Source organism: Carcharodon carcharias, chromosome 4, assembly GCF_017639515.1.
Source record: "Carcharodon carcharias isolate sCarCar2 chromosome 4, sCarCar2.pri, whole genome shotgun sequence".
NCBI classification, from domain to species: Eukaryota; Metazoa; Chordata; class Chondrichthyes; order Lamniformes; family Lamnidae; genus Carcharodon; species Carcharodon carcharias.
The window spans coordinates 178,419,851-178,437,701 of record NC_054470.1 but is presented as its reverse complement, the minus strand read 5'-3'; the positions used below and the strand labels follow the sequence as shown (position 1 = coordinate 178,437,701).

The 17,851-nt window shown below is 45.1% G+C and overlaps 1 protein-coding gene across 6 annotated transcripts in view; it reads left to right on the top strand.

Moving 5' to 3' along the window:
• wdr17 (WD repeat domain 17) overlaps nt 1-17,851 on the top strand; it is a 118,757-nt gene that overhangs the window by 52,925 nt on the left and 47,981 nt on the right. For 5 of the 6 annotated variants that reach the window (XM_041186523.1, XM_041186522.1, XM_041186520.1 and 2 more), the window contains 4 exons: nt 8,673-8,805; nt 11,036-11,130; nt 13,875-13,974; nt 17,504-17,643. In XM_041186523.1, the coding sequence (XP_041042457.1) occupies nt 8,673-8,805; nt 11,036-11,130; nt 13,875-13,974; nt 17,504-17,643 (468 nt within the window). Of the gene's footprint in view, nt 1-8,672; nt 8,806-11,035; nt 11,131-13,856; nt 13,975-17,503; nt 17,644-17,851 lie in introns of all 6 variants that reach the window. The other variant, XM_041186521.1, reaches the window with a different exon arrangement.

The window sequence follows — 17,851 nt, the reverse complement described above, 5'->3', positions numbered from 1 at the left end:
TAAGAAGTGTCTGCTGATCAACTCTATCAATTGTACCAACTCAGTCACCACTCGCAACAAACTGGCGACGAGGATAAAACAGGTTTAACAGAAGAAATCAAGTGGAATGAAATTGGCACTGCACCTCGCATAGTAATCATAAGTAGAAGTTCCGTTCAAATCGAAGAGATAATTCCCTCTCAGAAAGCCGCTATTTGGAAGAATTGACCCTTTCAATCCAGCCACGGACGATTGGTCTCATTACATTGAACATTCTTTTTCCAAGCGAACAAGATTATGGGGGAAGAGAGGAGGCAAGCGATCCTCTTAAGTACATGTGGGAATAAAACCTATGGTTAAAAATTACCCTTCACGAGTTCTACCAATTCACCAAAATTTTTCAAATCTGGGGTGCTGGGTGCAGTCAAACTTCAAATCAAGCCTCAGGGACGATGCAAAGGTTCAAGTTTAACTCGAGAAATAGAGCCCCAGGGGAGAAAGTTGCATGCTATGTGGCAAGTTTGAAACAGTTAACAGAACGTTGTGAGTTTGGCACATCTCTAAATGACATGCTCAGAGATTGTATAGTGTGCGGTATGAATGAGGACACGATTCAGAGGAGATTATTGTCCAAGCGAATTTGGATTTCAAGAAGGCGCTAGAGATAGAGCTGGCCATGGCAAGCGCAGTAAGAGATTCAAAAGCCATACAGGACACACAGAACGGTGCCGTCCTCCACAACAGGCGGGAAACCCTAGCCAAAAAGGGCGTGAAAATGTAAGACTCTGCCGAGAAACGAGAAACAGCCCCCGCTAGCTGGAAAATGAGAAAACATGACTTAGCAGTGAAAACAAAGAATAATTTCAATAGAGGTGGAAACAAGCAGTCTTTTTAACGATTGGCAGTTAAAAAAAAAACGCAAGTTATTATTGTCACAGAAATGGACACACAATGAGACATTGCAAGGAAAGATTCAAGCAGGCTTTTAAGCAAAAAAAAACCCAGTGAGAGCTACAATATGGAAGACCCTGAAACAACAAATTCAGATATTTACTTGTTGTTTAATCTGAAAGTTGGAAAGACAGAACCAATATTTGTAATAGTGCAAGTAAATGGCAGACTTGTTACAGGAAGAACATAATAGCTCTGGAGAGAGTGCAGAGGAGGTTTACAAGAATGTTGCCAGGTTAGAAAAGTATAGCTACGAGGAGAGATTGGATAGGTTGGAGTTATTTTCCTTAGAACAAAGAAGGCTGAGAGGTGACTTGATTGAGATGTACAAAATTATGAGGGGAATAGATAGAGTGGACAAGATAAAATTGTTTCCCCTGATGGAGAATTCTAGAACCAGGGGACATAGATTCAAGATAAATGGCAGAAAGTGTAGGGGGGACATGAGGAAGAACTTTTTTACGCAGAGGGTAGTGGGTGTCTGGAATTCGCTGCCCAAGTTGGTGGTAGAGGCAGAAACTCTAAACTATTTTAAAAAGCACCTGGATTTGCGCCTTAAGTGCTGTAAGCTGCAGGGCTATGGGCCGGGTGCAGGAATTAGAAAGGGCACCTGGGTGTCCTCGGGCTGGCATGGACAAGATGGACAGAATGGCCTCCTTCTGTGCTGTAACTTTTCTATGGTTCTGTGGTTCTAATGGAAGTGGACACACGAAGTTCCACTCCAGTAATTGGGGAACATACCTTCAGATATCTGAATAATGGGGAACATCAATTAAATTTAAAAGAAACAGCTGCCAAATTAAAAACATACATGGGTGAAAAAATTCAAGTCAGAGGCATAAGTAGAGTGTCCATTATGGAAGTAAAGCTACCAGTGTTGTTGAGAGGCAGAGGACCAATACTCCTAGAGTGAAATTGGCTAAGGGAAATCGACTTTGAGTGACCATTGAGATTCCAAAAGGAAGCTTGAAGCATTCCTATTTTGGAAAAGTAGTGTGTAAGGACTCAACAACCTGAACAAACGCAGGCTACCTTAAGTGGAACATGGTAGAACAACAAAAGGAACTCGAAAAGACCCTGCTTGATGACAGATTTTGAGATGAGGGGAGCAGCCTTTGAAAGGAAAAAGAAAACCTGTTGAAAGACCTTCACACACGACAAGATTCCCTCAGGCCTAAGTTGGTACCCCTGGAAAAGTGTGAAGAGAAACAGAAAGAATTCAGCATTTCTCTGAATGAACAGAAGGATGAGTTAGCAGAAAGGACACAACAATGCTCAATTTTCCAGGAGGCAGCAAACAAACACATAAGAGATGGAAGAGCTGAAGAACCAGCGACATGAAGCCAAAGAGGCTTTGGAAACGAAAATCGCAGAATATTCTAAGTAGACTGATAATGAAATTTTGGAAGACTCAACCTCTGAGCTCACTCAAGTCGAGCTTGCATCTGAGAGTAGTCTGGCCAATATTGAAGCTGAAAGGAAGGCCGAGATTAAAGTCAGCACCAGAAAGAAGGAGGTACGTAGAAAGAAGACAAAGACACAAATAAGACTTTAATCCTGGCAGCATATGAGTACACTTTCGTACATAGGCCCGGAAATCAAATAGCAAACAACAATGCCCTTACCCGTTTGCCTTTTCAAGAAAATGATAAGAATGTCCCATTCCACAGGAATTTGTTTTACAGTTAAATTTCTTAAATTCATCGCCAGTATGCGCTCGACAGATCAGAGACTGGACAAGTTGGGACCCAGTCCTATTTCAAGTACAAGGACAAGTGCTTCATGGTTGGTCACAAGAGCCTGTATCTGACGAAATGAAACTGTACTTCAACAGAAGACATGAAATAACCAGCCAGGATGGCATCTTATTGTGGGGAGCATGAGTGATCCATTTTGAGTGGACCTCCAAAGGGAAGGGAGCCACTTTTAATTTAACTACGCAGCGCACATCCAGGAATATCCCAAATGAAGACAATAGCACACAACCACCTATGGTGGCCTGGGATGGATGGTGAAAAAGAGAATTTAGTGAAGAATTTTGTGTAATGTCAGCAACTGCAAAAGTTACCTTTAACAGCTCCATTATACCTTTGGGAGTGGCCAGGAAGAACATGGGTGCATTTACTCATTGACTATGTGGGACCTTTCCTTGGAACAATGCTTCTGCTCATTGTCGATGCTCACTCAAAATGGATGGACTATATATGAGGTGAAGTCACCAACGTCTGCTATAATTGAGAAGCTATGTCAAAGTTTTGCCATTAATGGGCTACCAGAACTAGTCATTTTTGATAAAAGCAAAATACTGTGGATGCTGGAAATCTAGAACAAAAACAAAAATACCTGGAAAAACTCAGCAGGTCTGACAGCATCTGTGGAGAGGAACACAGTTAACATTTCGAGTCCAAATGACTCTTCATCAGAACTAAGGAAAAATAGAAAAGAGGTGAAATATAAGCTGGTTTAATGGGGGGTGGGGCAGGTAGAGCTGGATAGAGGGCCAGTGATAGGTGGAGATAACCAAAAGATGTCATAGACAAAAGGACAAAGAGGTGGTGATATTAGCTAAGAAATGTGCTAATTAGGAAATTAAGGGTAGGAAGCAGGATGAGCAAGGGACAGATAGCCCCAGTGAGGGTGGGGTGGGGTGGGGTGGGGGGGAATTGAAATAGGCTAAAAGGCAAAGATAAAACAACGGATGGAAATACATTTAAATTATTGGAAAAAGGAGGATCGGAAAGGGGGTGGGGATGGAGGAGAGAGTTCATGATCTGAAGTTGTTGAACTCAATATTCAGTCCGGAAGGCTGTAAAGTAGCTAGTCGGAAGATGAGGTGTGTTCCTCCAGTTTGCGTTGAGCTTCACTGGAACAATGCAGCAAGCCAAGGACAAACGTGTGGGCATGAGGGCAGGGTGGTGTGTTGAAATGGCAAGCGACAGGGAGGTCTGGGTCATGCTTGCGGACAGACCGAAGATGTTCCGCAAAGAGGTCACCCAGTCTGCATTTGGTCTCTCCAATGTAGAGGAAACCGCATTGGGAGCAGCAAATGCAGTAGACTAAATTGAGGGAAGTGCAAGTGAAATGCTGCTTCACTTGAAAGGAGTGTTTGGGCCCTTGGACGGTGAGGAGGGGGGAAGTGAAGGTGCAGGTGTTGCACCTTCTGCGGTTGCATGGGAAGGTGACGTGAGAGGGGGTTGAGGTGTAGGGGGTGATGGAGGAGTGGACCAGGGTGTCCCAGAGGGAATGATCCCTGTGAAATGCCACCAGGGGTGGTGAAGGGAAGATGTGTTTGGTGGTGGCATCATGCTGGAGTTGGCGGGAATAGCGGAGGATGATTTTTTGAATACGGAGGCTGGTGGGTGATAAGTGAGGACAAGGGGGACCCTATCATGGTTCTGGGAGGGAGAGGAAGGTGTGAGAGCGGATGCGCGGGAGATGGGCCGGACACAGTTGAGGGCCCTGTCAACCACCGTGGGTGGAAAACCTTGGTTAAGGAAGAAGGAAGACATGTCAGAGGAACTGGTTTTGAAAGTGGCATCACCAGAATAAGTGTGACGGAGGCGAAGGAACTGAGAGAATGGAAGCAGGGTGTGAGGAGCTGTAGTCGAGGTAGCTGTGGGAGTCGGTAGGCTTGTAATGGATATTGGTGGACAGTATCTCACCAGAGATTGAGACAGAGAGGTCAAGGAAGGGAAGGGAAGTGTCAGAGATGGAGCACGTGAAAATGATGGAGGGGTGGAAATTGGAAGCAAAATTAATAAATTTTTCCAGATCCAGACAAGAGCACGAAGCAGCACCAAAGCAGGGAACGATGTACCGGAGAAAGAGTTGTGGGAGGGGGCCTGAGTTGGACTGGAATAAGGAATGTTCCACATACCCCATAAAGAGACAAGCATAGCTGGGGCCCATACGGGTACCCATAGCCACACATTTTATTTGGAGGAAGTGAGATGAGTTTAAGGAGAAATTGTTCAGTGAGAAACAAGTTCAGCCAGACTGAGGAGAGTAGTGGTGGATGGGGATTGTTCGGACCTCTGTTCGAGTCATTTTTGATAACAGCACAGCATCTACGAGTGCTAAGTTTCAAAGGTTTATCAGCCTCAACGGTATCGCTCATGTAAAAACTTCACTCTACCACCCTTCCTCAAATGGACTGAGTAAAAGGGTGGTTCAAACATTTTAAGGCAGGCATGAAGAAGTGAACTGGAAATTCCTTAGCAACCGAGCTAGCACGCTTTCTTTTCCATTACAGGACTATCCCTCAAACAACAACAGGTGTCACACTTGCATAATAATTGTTGAAACACTGTCACAGAGCGAGATTGAGCTTAATAATGCCAAATTTAGAGGAGAAGTTGGAAAGGGGTCAAGGAAGCCAGAAAACTAGACACGACTGGGATAGTTGTGAGAGGAAATTTACCATAGGAGAGACGGTATACATGAATAACTTTGGAGAAGGACCAAAGTGGTTACCGGGTGAAATAAGTGCAGTGACTGGACCTCTGCCTTACTGTGTGGAGGTGGAAGGCTAAGTCATACGGAGACGTGTGGATCATCTAAAGAGAGAAACAAATCACCAAGAATTGATTCCACCAGTGATCACGACCAGTTTAGTGTTTCCTGTTGAGGATCCTCAACCCTGGACAGACATGTCTAATGTTCCTGTAAGAGTTGAGGATACAGAACTGCAAGTGCCCACTGAAGCACCTGATGTTCAGGCAACTCCAGAAAAGGAGGTTCCTGACAAAGAATCTGAAGTTGTAGAGCTGAGACATTCTACACGCATAAGAAAACCCCCAGAAACACTGAGTTTGTAAATTATTTATGTGTAAATATTTTGTTGTCTTGAGAAAATTGTACTTGTAAATATAAAATATATATCTGATAAAGGGGGAGGAATGTGGTAATTATGATTTTATTTAGTGTGTAATATACCTTTAAGAAGAATGCTTTTTAAGGAAGATTGCATGATCGTTAGTACCCAATAGGAGAGTGCGTGGACTACCTCTGTAGTTAGTAGTAGGTAGTGTAGAGATAGAGTTTGAAGTGAAAGTGTGGTTGCTGCTGAGTACCTTTGTAAACAAACTAAAAGTTTCCATCTAAGAAGTGTCTGCTGATCAACTCTCGCAATAATACCAACTCAGCCACCTCTCGCAACACCAGGTGTCCAGCACTTGGAGGACTGCTGGAAGCCAAAAATTTGCTGAGTCCGAGTCTGATGGTGAGCTTCTGGACTCGGTCATGTCACAGTTGCAGGAGCTACAAAGGCAAGCTCGGGAACATCAGGAAGGGATGTCCGCTGCACTCCTCAGATTGCAAGGCACAATGGAGGAGTCCGTCCGCCTTCAGGCTGAGGTGATAGCGTTGGCATGCCAACGCACCGAGGTCAACACTGGTAGGATAGCAGCTGCCATGAAGACCTTGGTCCAGGACGTTGCTCCTGAACTGCTGCGCAGGCTCAACGCCATCGCTGATGTCATAGCTGGCCTCCAACATTGTGTACGCGAGAGGGGTGTGGGGCAGCTCAATCCCACTCCAGCTACACCTTCTCCTCAAGGAGTTAGCCAGGGGCCCTTGTGCCCCATAGGGAGGAGGATCAGCAGGTGTACTCCAATGAGCCAACCACCCAGGTGACTTTGGGAGTGTTTGGCCCATCCAAACCCCTCTTCCTGTGACCTCAGCAGCTCCAGCTCCACAGGCCAAAGAGGGTGCCACTGCCACACAGCAGGAGCCCGAAAGGAGGCCGGAGCCCTTCAGGTTTTGGCCCTCCAGAGGAAGCCCATCAAGGTCATCACAGACAGGGCATAGCAGTCAGCAAGCTGACTGCAGGAGGAGTACATTGGGATCATGGAGCCTGGTGACCTAGCTGTATGCCTTGTGACTTACAGAGAGCGAAGACGACGGAGGAGAGCACAACTGAGGCACCTGGCTGCGCAGAGCGGGGAGCAGCACCCTCGGGAAGAAGGGGCGGCTGGGGCTCCTGCACACGCCGCCGAAGAGCAGCAGCATGGTCCATAGACACCGCCTTTCATTCCTGCAGATGACCGAGAACCAGTGTCGCTGAAGACTGCGCGTGTCTTGGGACCTGGTGGCTCACATCTACCAGTTACTGGAGGATTTGGCATAATGGGGACATGGAGGGCATCCACTGCCAATGGCCATGAAAGTGACAGCGGTGCTCAATTCTAGGCCAGTGGTTCCTTTCAGGGCTCCACAGGTGATCTCTGTGGGATCTCACAAGTCTCCATCCACAAATGCATCCATGAGGTCATGGAGACCATCTTCGTGAGGGCACACAACTTTGTACATTTTTCCTGGGACCAGGACAGCCAGGATGCAAGAGCAATTGATTTTGCCCTCGGGTTTCCCACAGGTGCAGGATGTCATCGACTGCACTCACGTGACGCTCCAGTGCTGGTCTGCACTCCCCGGGATGCGTTAAGGGGCCTTCAGACTTAACCAAGACAGGTTCTTAGTCCACCCATGCTAACCCTCGCGTCTCTCTCTTTCATCCTGCAGGAGGAGTATATATCAGGATCATGGAGCCTGGTGACCTAGCTGTATATCTCATGTTAGTGCACTTAATGGCTGCCCGAAACCCCACCCACCTCCACCTGACCGATTGGCAGCAGCTTTGCCCATTGGAATGCATGCTGTGCTCTCAGCTCAGGCACAAGTATCCTCCTAACCCACACTGCAAGGCTGCACTGTTAGCTCGAAACATGAGGGAGACTAGTCCAAACCAGGATGATGATATTGCAAGGGGCTGTGAGCACCTCCAACAGTGACTGCTCCACGGCCAGCTTTAGCAAGGAGATTGTACAATGTGCACCATTGTACAACAGCTTTGCAGTCCACTAAAACACTCATTACTTGCTGTTTTTACCTGAGGGGTGAAAAGATTTGGAGCAGTTGGTGGCACTTTTATGGCTCTGCGCTGCTTGAGTGGGCAGAGCAGCTGGAGGCCCAAATGCAATCATATCAATGTGGCTGTGCTTCAGCTCTCTCAACTGCAGAGGAATTGGTCATGTTATACAAGGTTTCCCTAATGCGTGGCTGCTTCCCTCGCCCACCAGACCCCCCGACCCTGCACATGCTTTTGTGGTACCTTCAACCCCAGGGCAGCTCTTGTCTCCCCACCCCAACCCAACACGTCTCAACCTTGAAGTCCAACAGGTGACCAGGGCGAGCGCTCCGCAACATTACTGCGTACTCCCCTCTGAGTTTTGCTCAAAGTGCAGCCCGCTAAGTACACGCCTTTCATATGCTGTTGTGAAGCAATCTCCCCGATGTGGGTGGGTGGATGGTCCAGCCTGGGGTGGGGGGGGGGTGGGGGGTGCAGTGCAGGGTGAGGATTGTGGTGGGCTGGCCTGATCATGATAGGCAGGTGCACCACACGGAGGTTGCCGACGTCCGATGACAGGAAACACGGCCATCGGCAGGCGGAGCGGACGATCGTAAACTGGTTTCAAGACGCCGTGAAACCGATTTTTGGCCCTCTCGCCATATTGTCCGCTCACACCACCAACCTCGCCCGGTGCCGGCGGGCACGGAGAATCCCCGGCCGCTCTGGCCACACGTGTCAGATTTCCTGGGAGGACCAGGAATAAAGCGAAACCCATCCCCAAAGATAAAGAGAGCCAAAAAGGCACTTTTCTTGAAGTCTGATTTGTCCATCGGGTTAACCAAACACGAAAGTATTTAGCGTCTGTGACACATGCAGGATGTTACTGTTTCCACAGGAGAGCTGACCAGCTGATTCAGGAAGGGAATGATGAAGTGATCCCGTATTGTATTGCTACCGGAGATGTGAAGAAACTCGTGAGCTTTTTCACCTCTCGAGGCCAGCTGAATGAAGCACTGCTTGTTACTCAGGTAACTAAAAATGACCAATTGCTTGTCTTATTACACATCAGGATGAACCTCATCAATCTCAGCGGGGAAGCCAGTTGCAAAGGACCGCTGATTCTCTGACCCTCACTCCATATCAGTGCTGCTCCTCGCAGGGGATATGGAATTAGTCCTGTGCAGCGAGGGTTCCCTTTATTTTAAAATATCCAACCGAGTTTGAATAAATGATTCTGTATCGGTCCTGTGCATTCTTCATTCTCATGTTATGTTCTGTCTTTTCAAAATATATACCCGTTGATATAGCTAAAATGGTTCAGATTAACCCTTTTGTGTTCTGAGCTGGGTTAGGGTAAAGATCATGAGGATAAGACTTAAAAGGTGTGGTCAGATTCACCTGCACCTGCATCTGGCATCTCTTACATTCTTTAACACTGTGGCATTCTTTATGATACATACTGTATTGGCTCCTCTCTCTGGCTTCCTTCTGTTTCCTCAGGATGCAGTTCCACATATTCCCCAACTGGTCGTCTAAGTCAGAGAGGTCATTGTGTGGCTGGGATGGGGTTGTTCTTCAGAGGTTGAGTTTGAGGTTTAAGTGCATTACTTGGCCAGAGAAGAAGGAGCTTAACTCTGCATTGGTCTATGTTGGCATCTTGCATAAGATGGCATTATCATGTATAAACAAGTGTCGCATCATCTATCTGATTGCCTGAGGCATCACAGTTTGGACCAGAAATAAAAACAGAAAATGCTGGAAAAGCATATGAGGTCTGGCAGCATCTGTGGAGAGAGAAACAGAGTTAGCATTTCGAGTCCGTATGACCCTTCTTCAGACCTCTGAAAGGACTCGAAAGGTTAACTCTGTTTCTCTCTCCACAGATGTTGCCAAACTTGCTGAGTTTTTCAGCATTTTTTGGCCTGTAATTTCCTGGTCTATCCCTTCCTTTTTTAACAATGGGACAACATTAGCAGCCCTCCAGTTCTCTGGCACCTTACCTGTGGCCAGAGGGGATTTGAAAATTACTGCCAGAGCCCCTGACATCTCTTCCCTTGCCTCTCTCGACAGCCTGGGATACATCTCATCCGGGCCTGTAGATTTATCCACTTTTAAGGCCGCTAAACTCACTCTCCCTATGTTAATTTCCCTCTAATATTTCACAGTCCTCCACCCTGTTGTCTATACCAGCATCATTCTTTACCATTGTGAAGACCAATGCAAAGTATTCATTGAGGACTGTACCTACATCTTCCAGGTCCACACACAGATTACCTCTATGGTCCCTAATTGGCCCCACTCTTTCCCTAGTTATTCTCTTGCTCTTTATCACAGACCATGAATCGAACCAGGGCTGTCCACTGGGCAGCTCTCTTCCCTGCTCTTGGTTTCCCATTTTTTTCTGCTCACATGTGACCTCCTGGTTCACGGAACTTCCCACAGTTGCTGACAGGACACCATTAACAAAAATGGAGCCTCAACCTTTAAAAGGTGGATGTTAAAATATGGACAGAATAAGATGTGATCAAATGCCCAACAATGTTTACAGCTGTCAACCTTAATTGCACCATATGGTTTGAACTGCAATGATATCTGCTTTTAATTCCACTTCGTTACAGGGCAATCATTTTCCCTTTATGTACAAATACAGGCAGGATGCTTTGCTGGTAAAAGTCTAAAATTGAACAGATTTGACCCATTTCCATCCACCTTGTACTGGGCATCCATTCAAATCTCAAAACTATCGGTCATTCAGAGAGGTCATACAGAGATTTCAATGGACAAAAGGGTGCTTTCCCAAAAAGAATTGAGCTATGATACTGAGATTTTCTCTGCATCTAACCTGAACTGGGAACACTTTTTTTTTTGCATCTGGTGTCAGCATCAAGTAGAAATTGTTACATTTTCAGGTGTGGTCATTTCTCACCGTTCCAGAATTTAGCAGTTCATCTCTAACTGGGGTGTCACATAGCCCCAGGGAGTGCCGGATTTATGACAGAACCAGTCACTCAAGTCATGACAAAGTTGTGGGGTGAGGGTTTGCAGGGGAAGTCTGAAGCCAAGTAGAGAGATTGTCAGTGCACAGAAATTTGAGGAACCTCAAATTGTCAATTGCCAATTCCTGTTTTGCTTTAGGGAGATGATCCTTTCAACCATAGTGATATAAAAGGTTATCTGACAGCCGCTCCTTTCCCAATCTGCAGCTAGTTAGAAATTTGGCCTTGTGATATCTTTTCCTGTTTTATCTTACATCTGTAGGCAGCGCGTGAAGGAAATATTCAAGGACCACAGATCTCAGCACCAAATGGAGCAGCGTGTGGTGATGGGAATAACAAGTCAGAAGATTACAATGAGTAAGCTACTTCCCATTTCACCCAGCCAGTTAGAAAACAGCTAACAAAGAATTTGGTGAATATTATATAGGAATAAAGGCAAGTCATTTTCTTTAAATTACCATTATCGGTCATGGAATTGTAAAAAGATTCATCATCGAAGGAGGCCATTCAGCCATCATGCCTGTGTCAGCTGTTGAGTAGAGCTATCCAATTCATCCCACTCCTCTGCTCTTTCCCCATAGCCCTGTACATTTTTTCCCTTCAAGTGTTTGTACAATTCTCTTTCTAAAATTTCTATTGAATCTGCTTTCATCGCCCTTTCAGGCAACATAGATCGCTGTGTTAAAAAATGATTTCTCATGTTGCCCCTAGTTCTTGGCATCTGTGTCCTCTGGTTACTGACCCTTCTACTGAAAGCAGTTTCTCCTTATTCCCTCTATCAAAACCATTCATGATTTTGAACACCTCTTTCAAATCTCCTCCTAACCTTCTCTGATCGAAGGAGAACAACTCCAATCTGAATACCCAGGCACCTTATGCATGCTGAGACCTAACATAAGGGCAAGATAATGTTCTTTTGCAAAAACAGGAACTAAAAGAATCAAAGCAATAATCTTCCTCCAAATAAAAGGTGTGGCTATGGGTACCCATATGGGCCTGTCTCTTTATGGGGTATGTGGAACATTCCTTGTTCCAGTCCTACTCTGGCCTCCTCCCACAACTCTTTCTCCGGTACATCGATGATTACTTCGGTGCTGCTTCATGCTCTCGTCTGGATGTGGAAAAATTTATTAATTTTGCTTCCAATTTCCACCCCTCCATCATTTTCACATGGTCCATCTCTGACATTTCCCTTCCCTTCCTTGATCCCTCTTTCTCGATTTCTGGTGATAGACTGTCCACCAATATTCATTACAAGCCTACCGACTCCCACAGCTGCCTCGACTACGGCTCCTCACACCCCGCCTCCTGTAAGGACTCCATCTCATTCTCTCAGTTCCTTCGCCTCCATTGCATCTGTTCTGATGATGCCACTTTCAAAAACAGTTCCTCTGACATGTCCTCCTTCTTCCTTAACCGAGGTTTTCCACCCACAGTGGTTGACAGGGCTCTCAACCGTGTCCGGCCCATCTCCCGCACATCCACCCTCATTCCTTCCTCTCCCTCCCAGAACCATGATAGGGTCCCCATTCTCCTCACTTATCACCCCACCAGCCTCCGCATTCAAAGGATCATCCTCGCCATTTCCGCCAACTCCAGCATGATGCCACCACCAAACCCATCTTCCCTTCACCCCACTTCGTGGCATTCTGCAAGGATCATTCCTTCCGGGACACCCTGGACCACTCTTCCATCACCCCCTACACCTCAACCCCCTCCCACGGCATCTTCCCATGCAACCGCAGAAGGTGCAACACCTGCCCCTTTACTTCCTCCCTCCTCACCGTCCAAAGGCCCAAACACTCCTTTCAAGAGAAGCAGCACTTCACTTGCACTTCCCTCAATTTAGTCTACTGCATTCACTGCTCCCAATGCGTTTTCCTCTACATAGGAGAGACCAAATGCAGACTGGGTGACTGGGTGCAGAACACCTTCGGTCTGTCCACAAGCGTGACCAAGACCTCCCTGTCACTTGCCGTTTCAACACCCCACCCTGCTCTCATCCCCACAAGTCTGTCCTTGGCCTGCTGCAATGTTCCAGTGAAGCTCAACGCAAACTGGAGGAACAGCACCTCATCTTCCGACTAGGCACTCTACAGCCTTCCGGACCTAACATGAAGTTCAACAACTTCAGATCATGAACTCTCTCCTCCATCCCCACCCCCTTTCCAATCCCCCTTTATCCAATTATTTATAATTTTTAAAATATATTTTTCTTTCCCCACCTATTTTTAAATTTATTTCAATCCATCGTTTTATCTCCACCTTTTAGACCATTTTGATCCCTTCCCCCCACCCCAGCCCCACTAGGGCCATCTGTCACTAGCTTGTCCCACTTGCTACCCTTAATGTCACCATTAGCACATTCCTTAGATAATATCACCACCATCAACACCCTTTTGTCCTTTTGTCTATGACATCTTTGGCAACCTCTTCTTTGCCTCCACCTATCACTGGCCCCCTATCCAGCTCTACCTGTCCCACCCCCCCTCAACCAGCTTATACTTCACCACATTTCTATATTTCCTTAGTTCTGATGAAGAGACATACGGGCTCAAAACATTAACTCTGTCTTCCTCTCCGCAGATGCTGTCAGACCTGCTGAGTTTTTCCAGCTATTTTTGTTTTTGTTTCAGGTTTCCAGCATCCGCAGTATTTTGCTTTTGTCTTAATAACCTTACTGACTGGGTTACTAATGCCCAGGGACCTGCTACCCCTACCCAGTCTGGCTTACACCTGAATGCAGCCCACCCTGTATGGTTGACTCTTGGGGCCTTTTAGAGATCCTTAGATCAACTAGGATTGGATTGTCTTGTCTATACTGCCTGCGTCCCAGAAGAAATAAAACGCAGCTCAACATGTTGGTGTGATGCAAGCTGTTGCTCGGTCTGAAAAACAAATTTAAGTGATAAACCACTGAAGTTAAACAACTTGTCAAGAAAAAAAATGCCCCGATTGATGCTGAGTGGCACATCAAATCACAATATCTCCCTTGTTGTCTAATTCTTTCAAACAAAACAGTTTGACCCGAACTACTAATGACAAGTGTTGTTGTGCAGAACTTAATAAACAGGTACTGAAAGCTGTGTCTTGTCCTGCAGCCTGTTACACAGGGTGAGTAAGGAGCTGGCGGAATGGTACTTCCAGGACGGACGAGCAGTGTTGGCTGCATGTTGCCACCTTGCGGTGAACGATATTGAGGTACTGCATCCCTATTCTATCGCCTACAAGTCCCCGTGCTCTCAAATAGATCCAATTCTCTGCCTGTTGCATCTTTGCTCTTTTAGCTGAAATTCATTTACTGCAAAAAGTGCATTCAAAGAGACTCCTCGATTTAAGAACAATGGGCCATGCCCAGGTAGTCATTTTCTTTCAGCGAATTGAAAGCTTAGGTGACCAGCAATATAACCGCTCATTCACTTGTCTTTCACACTCACTGATCAAGCAAATCAAGTTAACATTAACATTAACAAGCCCTTCCACATACTTTGATCACTTTGACTGCATAAATCGGACATGGACTTTTGTTTTGCGTGAATGCATGCTGATGAGCTGAGATATATTGGGAATGCTGCCTTGCTGTAATAACTTTTCTGAATATAATCATCAAGCATTCAAACCATCAGGGTCATCACACTGTAGAGATTAGCTCATTGGTTGTATGTGGCACAGCTTTCAGTGCACCTTTGAAAGCAGAAGACCAGAGGGAGTTAGCTAGCCGACAAGCATGTAAAAGCCTAAGTTGTGCTTTAGGAATAGATTCTTGGACTTTACAGCATTGAAGGAGGCCCTTTGGTCCATCATGTCTGTGCTGGCTGTCTGCAAGAGCAACTCAGCTAATCCCAACCCCCCTTCGTAGTAGCCTTGCTATTTTTTTTCCTCTTCAGGTATTCATCCAGTTCCCTTTGGAAAACCATTATTGAATCAGCTTCCACCACACTCTCAGGCTTAACCACTTGCCGCTTGAAAAACTTTCCTCATGCCGCCTCTGTTTTTTTTTGCCAGTTACTTTAAATCAGTGTCCTCTCGTTCTTGGCCCTTCCTCCAATGGGAACTATTTCTCTCTATCCACTGTGTCTGGACCCCTCATGATTTTGAACACTCCTATCAAATCAAAATAACCTAAAAAATCACAAGGAGACACCAAGAATATTTCTGAGTAAACCAAGTCAAAGATGCAGTTGAGGCTGCTTCCTTCAGCAAAACAAATCTTCTTTTTCAGCACTCAGAAGGATCTACAAGCTTAAATTACAGACCATCAATATTTTCTGATTTTTTTTTAATGATTATTTTCAATTAGCTGTATCTGCAGTGGAGAGAGCTTAATTGTTGATGATTATTTAGGCATGTTCCTGTGCTTATCTACTTTATGCTGAGTGCTATGAATGCATTAGTTGGATTACTAGCGCAACAAAACATCTCTGCATTTCTTACATTCAAAGGGCAGTATGGATGATTCCATAGATACATTTATCGTGAGCACAGTATTAGGTTAGTAAGAAAATGGTGGAGAATTTTAAAGTGAAATGAATGAAACACTTTATGTAAGATCACACAGAAGGTTTAATTTTTAGTACTGATTAATGTGCTTGATTCACATTCTATTGTATGCTAATGAAAACTGTAGACGACAAGTCAAAGGAGATCGTGGCTAAACTGCACAAGGCCATACCTTGAGTGCTGTATCCAGCTCTAGTTGTTAGAATGTGAGGGGGACATTTAAGAGCAGAGCAAAGTTATGAGAACCTAGTTTCAAAGGTCTGAGTGATTGACAAAGACTGAAAAAAAAATAGGCTTTTCAGCCTGAATATTGGGTGTCTGGGAGGTGACTTTATAGAGGTAATGGGGAAGATCAATTCAGAATTAAATTGAATTGTGAGGCAACACAGATTCAAACTAGTAAAATGAGACTTCGGGACTGAAGCCAGGAAATTCATCCTCACGCAATGATTGTGGAATAAACCTCCAGGGTAGTGAAAGATAAAATCCAAGAATGATTTAGAAATTATTAGACATTGCGATGAAGGGTTTTATGATCCTGGTAGGGACCATTAACATTTAGAGAAAAATCTGAACACCCGATAATTATCTGAAAGAACTATGCCACAACATTTCATGATTTAAACAAAGCAAACTTTATTGTATATATAAAAGAACTTAATGAAAACAAGTACTACTAACTTAACACTATAGCTCACAGCTAGTTATGCTATAAATTCAGTTTCATTTTTACTCCCCACCCATTCACCAGGCCAAGAGTTCCCTTATCTTATGAATTCTTGAAGATTCATTCATAACTTCAGGGACCAATCCAAAGGTATGCCATAGCCCTTCAGAATTCACTTTTAATTCTCTTTAGTTTCCCAATCTGGCAGCTAGACTTCCAGATCTCTTTCTCTCTGCAAGGATTCCACTGCCTTCTTGCCTTGACTTTGTACAGACAGATTGCCTTTTCCCAGTCTGCTCTAACAACTTTTTTTTACAGCTCTTTCTAAGCTAACTATTCCATCTGCTTCCTTTCTGCCACAAGTCGAACTGCCTTTCACTGTGTGGGTCATTGGAGATTTCTTCCTCTAGGTCCAAGTTATCCCAGTCTTTCAGCTTCTTTTCCCCCTCACAAATTCGAATTGAGCTGCAACCTACACAAGACCAAATCTGCAACTGCCTTCTGTGAGAAACACCCAGATAAATTAAACAAATTAACGTTCTAACCCTCACAATCTATCTCCATGGCAATGCGGCATGCTTTGGGATGTTCCAAACAGAAATGCAAGTTAATTATCTTTCCCTCAAAACAACCCATTTGCTTCTGTGACCCATCTGGATAATTTATACCTCTAATTTATACCTACCTCTTATCCAGAATTACCTGTCCCACCAGGTTCCCCCCAACGTCATCCCACGTCGGTGAGTGGACCCCGTCCCCTGCTCGCCGACAGCAAAATCCAGCCCCTGGTTTCTGTTTCATAACTTTTATAAGTTCCCAGCTGAATTTTTGTAATTGATAAAATATCAGTTTATTTGCTATATAATAGTTAATGCCTTTCCCTTTAAAACAGTTCTGATAGATTTTATTATTGCTTAATTTACTTAACCAAAAATAAAGTAAAGGTTTAGTGTGCGATGCAGCTGTTGTTTGTGTAAGTTGTCAAATGCAGAGAATACTCATCAAAAATTGGAAAATTCATTTAACAGACAGCTAACATTAGCTGGGAGGTCTTGTGACACAGTGGGTAGCAACTCAGCCTCTGAGCCAGAAGCCCTAGGTTCGAGTCCCACTCCAGGACTTGATGGAAAGGGAGGTGTGTTCATAATGCAGCCAATCAGGTTCACTCTCAACCTGCAAGTCCTTCTAACATATGTCAATAGCAGGCAGCAAGAGTGGGAGAGATTCCCAGTCAGCCATGTGATGGGAAGAACTTTGGAGCCTCCACCTTTACTACCCATAGTTTCAGATTACAACATGTGTGTGCACGTTGCTGCAGCAATTTGGAATTCCTGAGTGAAATGTGAAACACCACCACCAAATATTAGCCAAATAGGGACAATATCGTCCTATTGAGGGATATGTGCTCACAGTTATGGCATCATTTTAATTTTAAGGTATGTTGCTCTACAGATTGAGGCCGGAATGACAATATACGATTTTTTCTCGAACCTTTTCCCAAAATTGTTATTAAGAACTTAAGGCGTACTGACAACTTTGACGACTCTTTCACTTTGAATATAGTTGGCAATGTCGAACTTGATCCGTGGAAATGAGCTGGAGCTGGCAGTTTGTGTGGGAACAGTGCTGGGAGATAGCGCCATGCCTGTGACAAACTATGCCCTGGAACTCCTGGCCCGCAAGTGCATGTCAACAACAACATGGTGAGTGCACAGAGCAGTTCAAAAGTAACAACTCAGGTAAAATGTATGCCAGGGATCATTGAATGGCAGTGATCATAGAATGTTATAGCACAGCTATATAAATACTGTAGCTGCAAGAGCAGGTTAGAGGCTGGGAATTCTGAGGCGAGTAACTCACCCCCTGACTCCCCAAAACCTGTTCACCATCTACAAGGCACTAGTCAGGAGT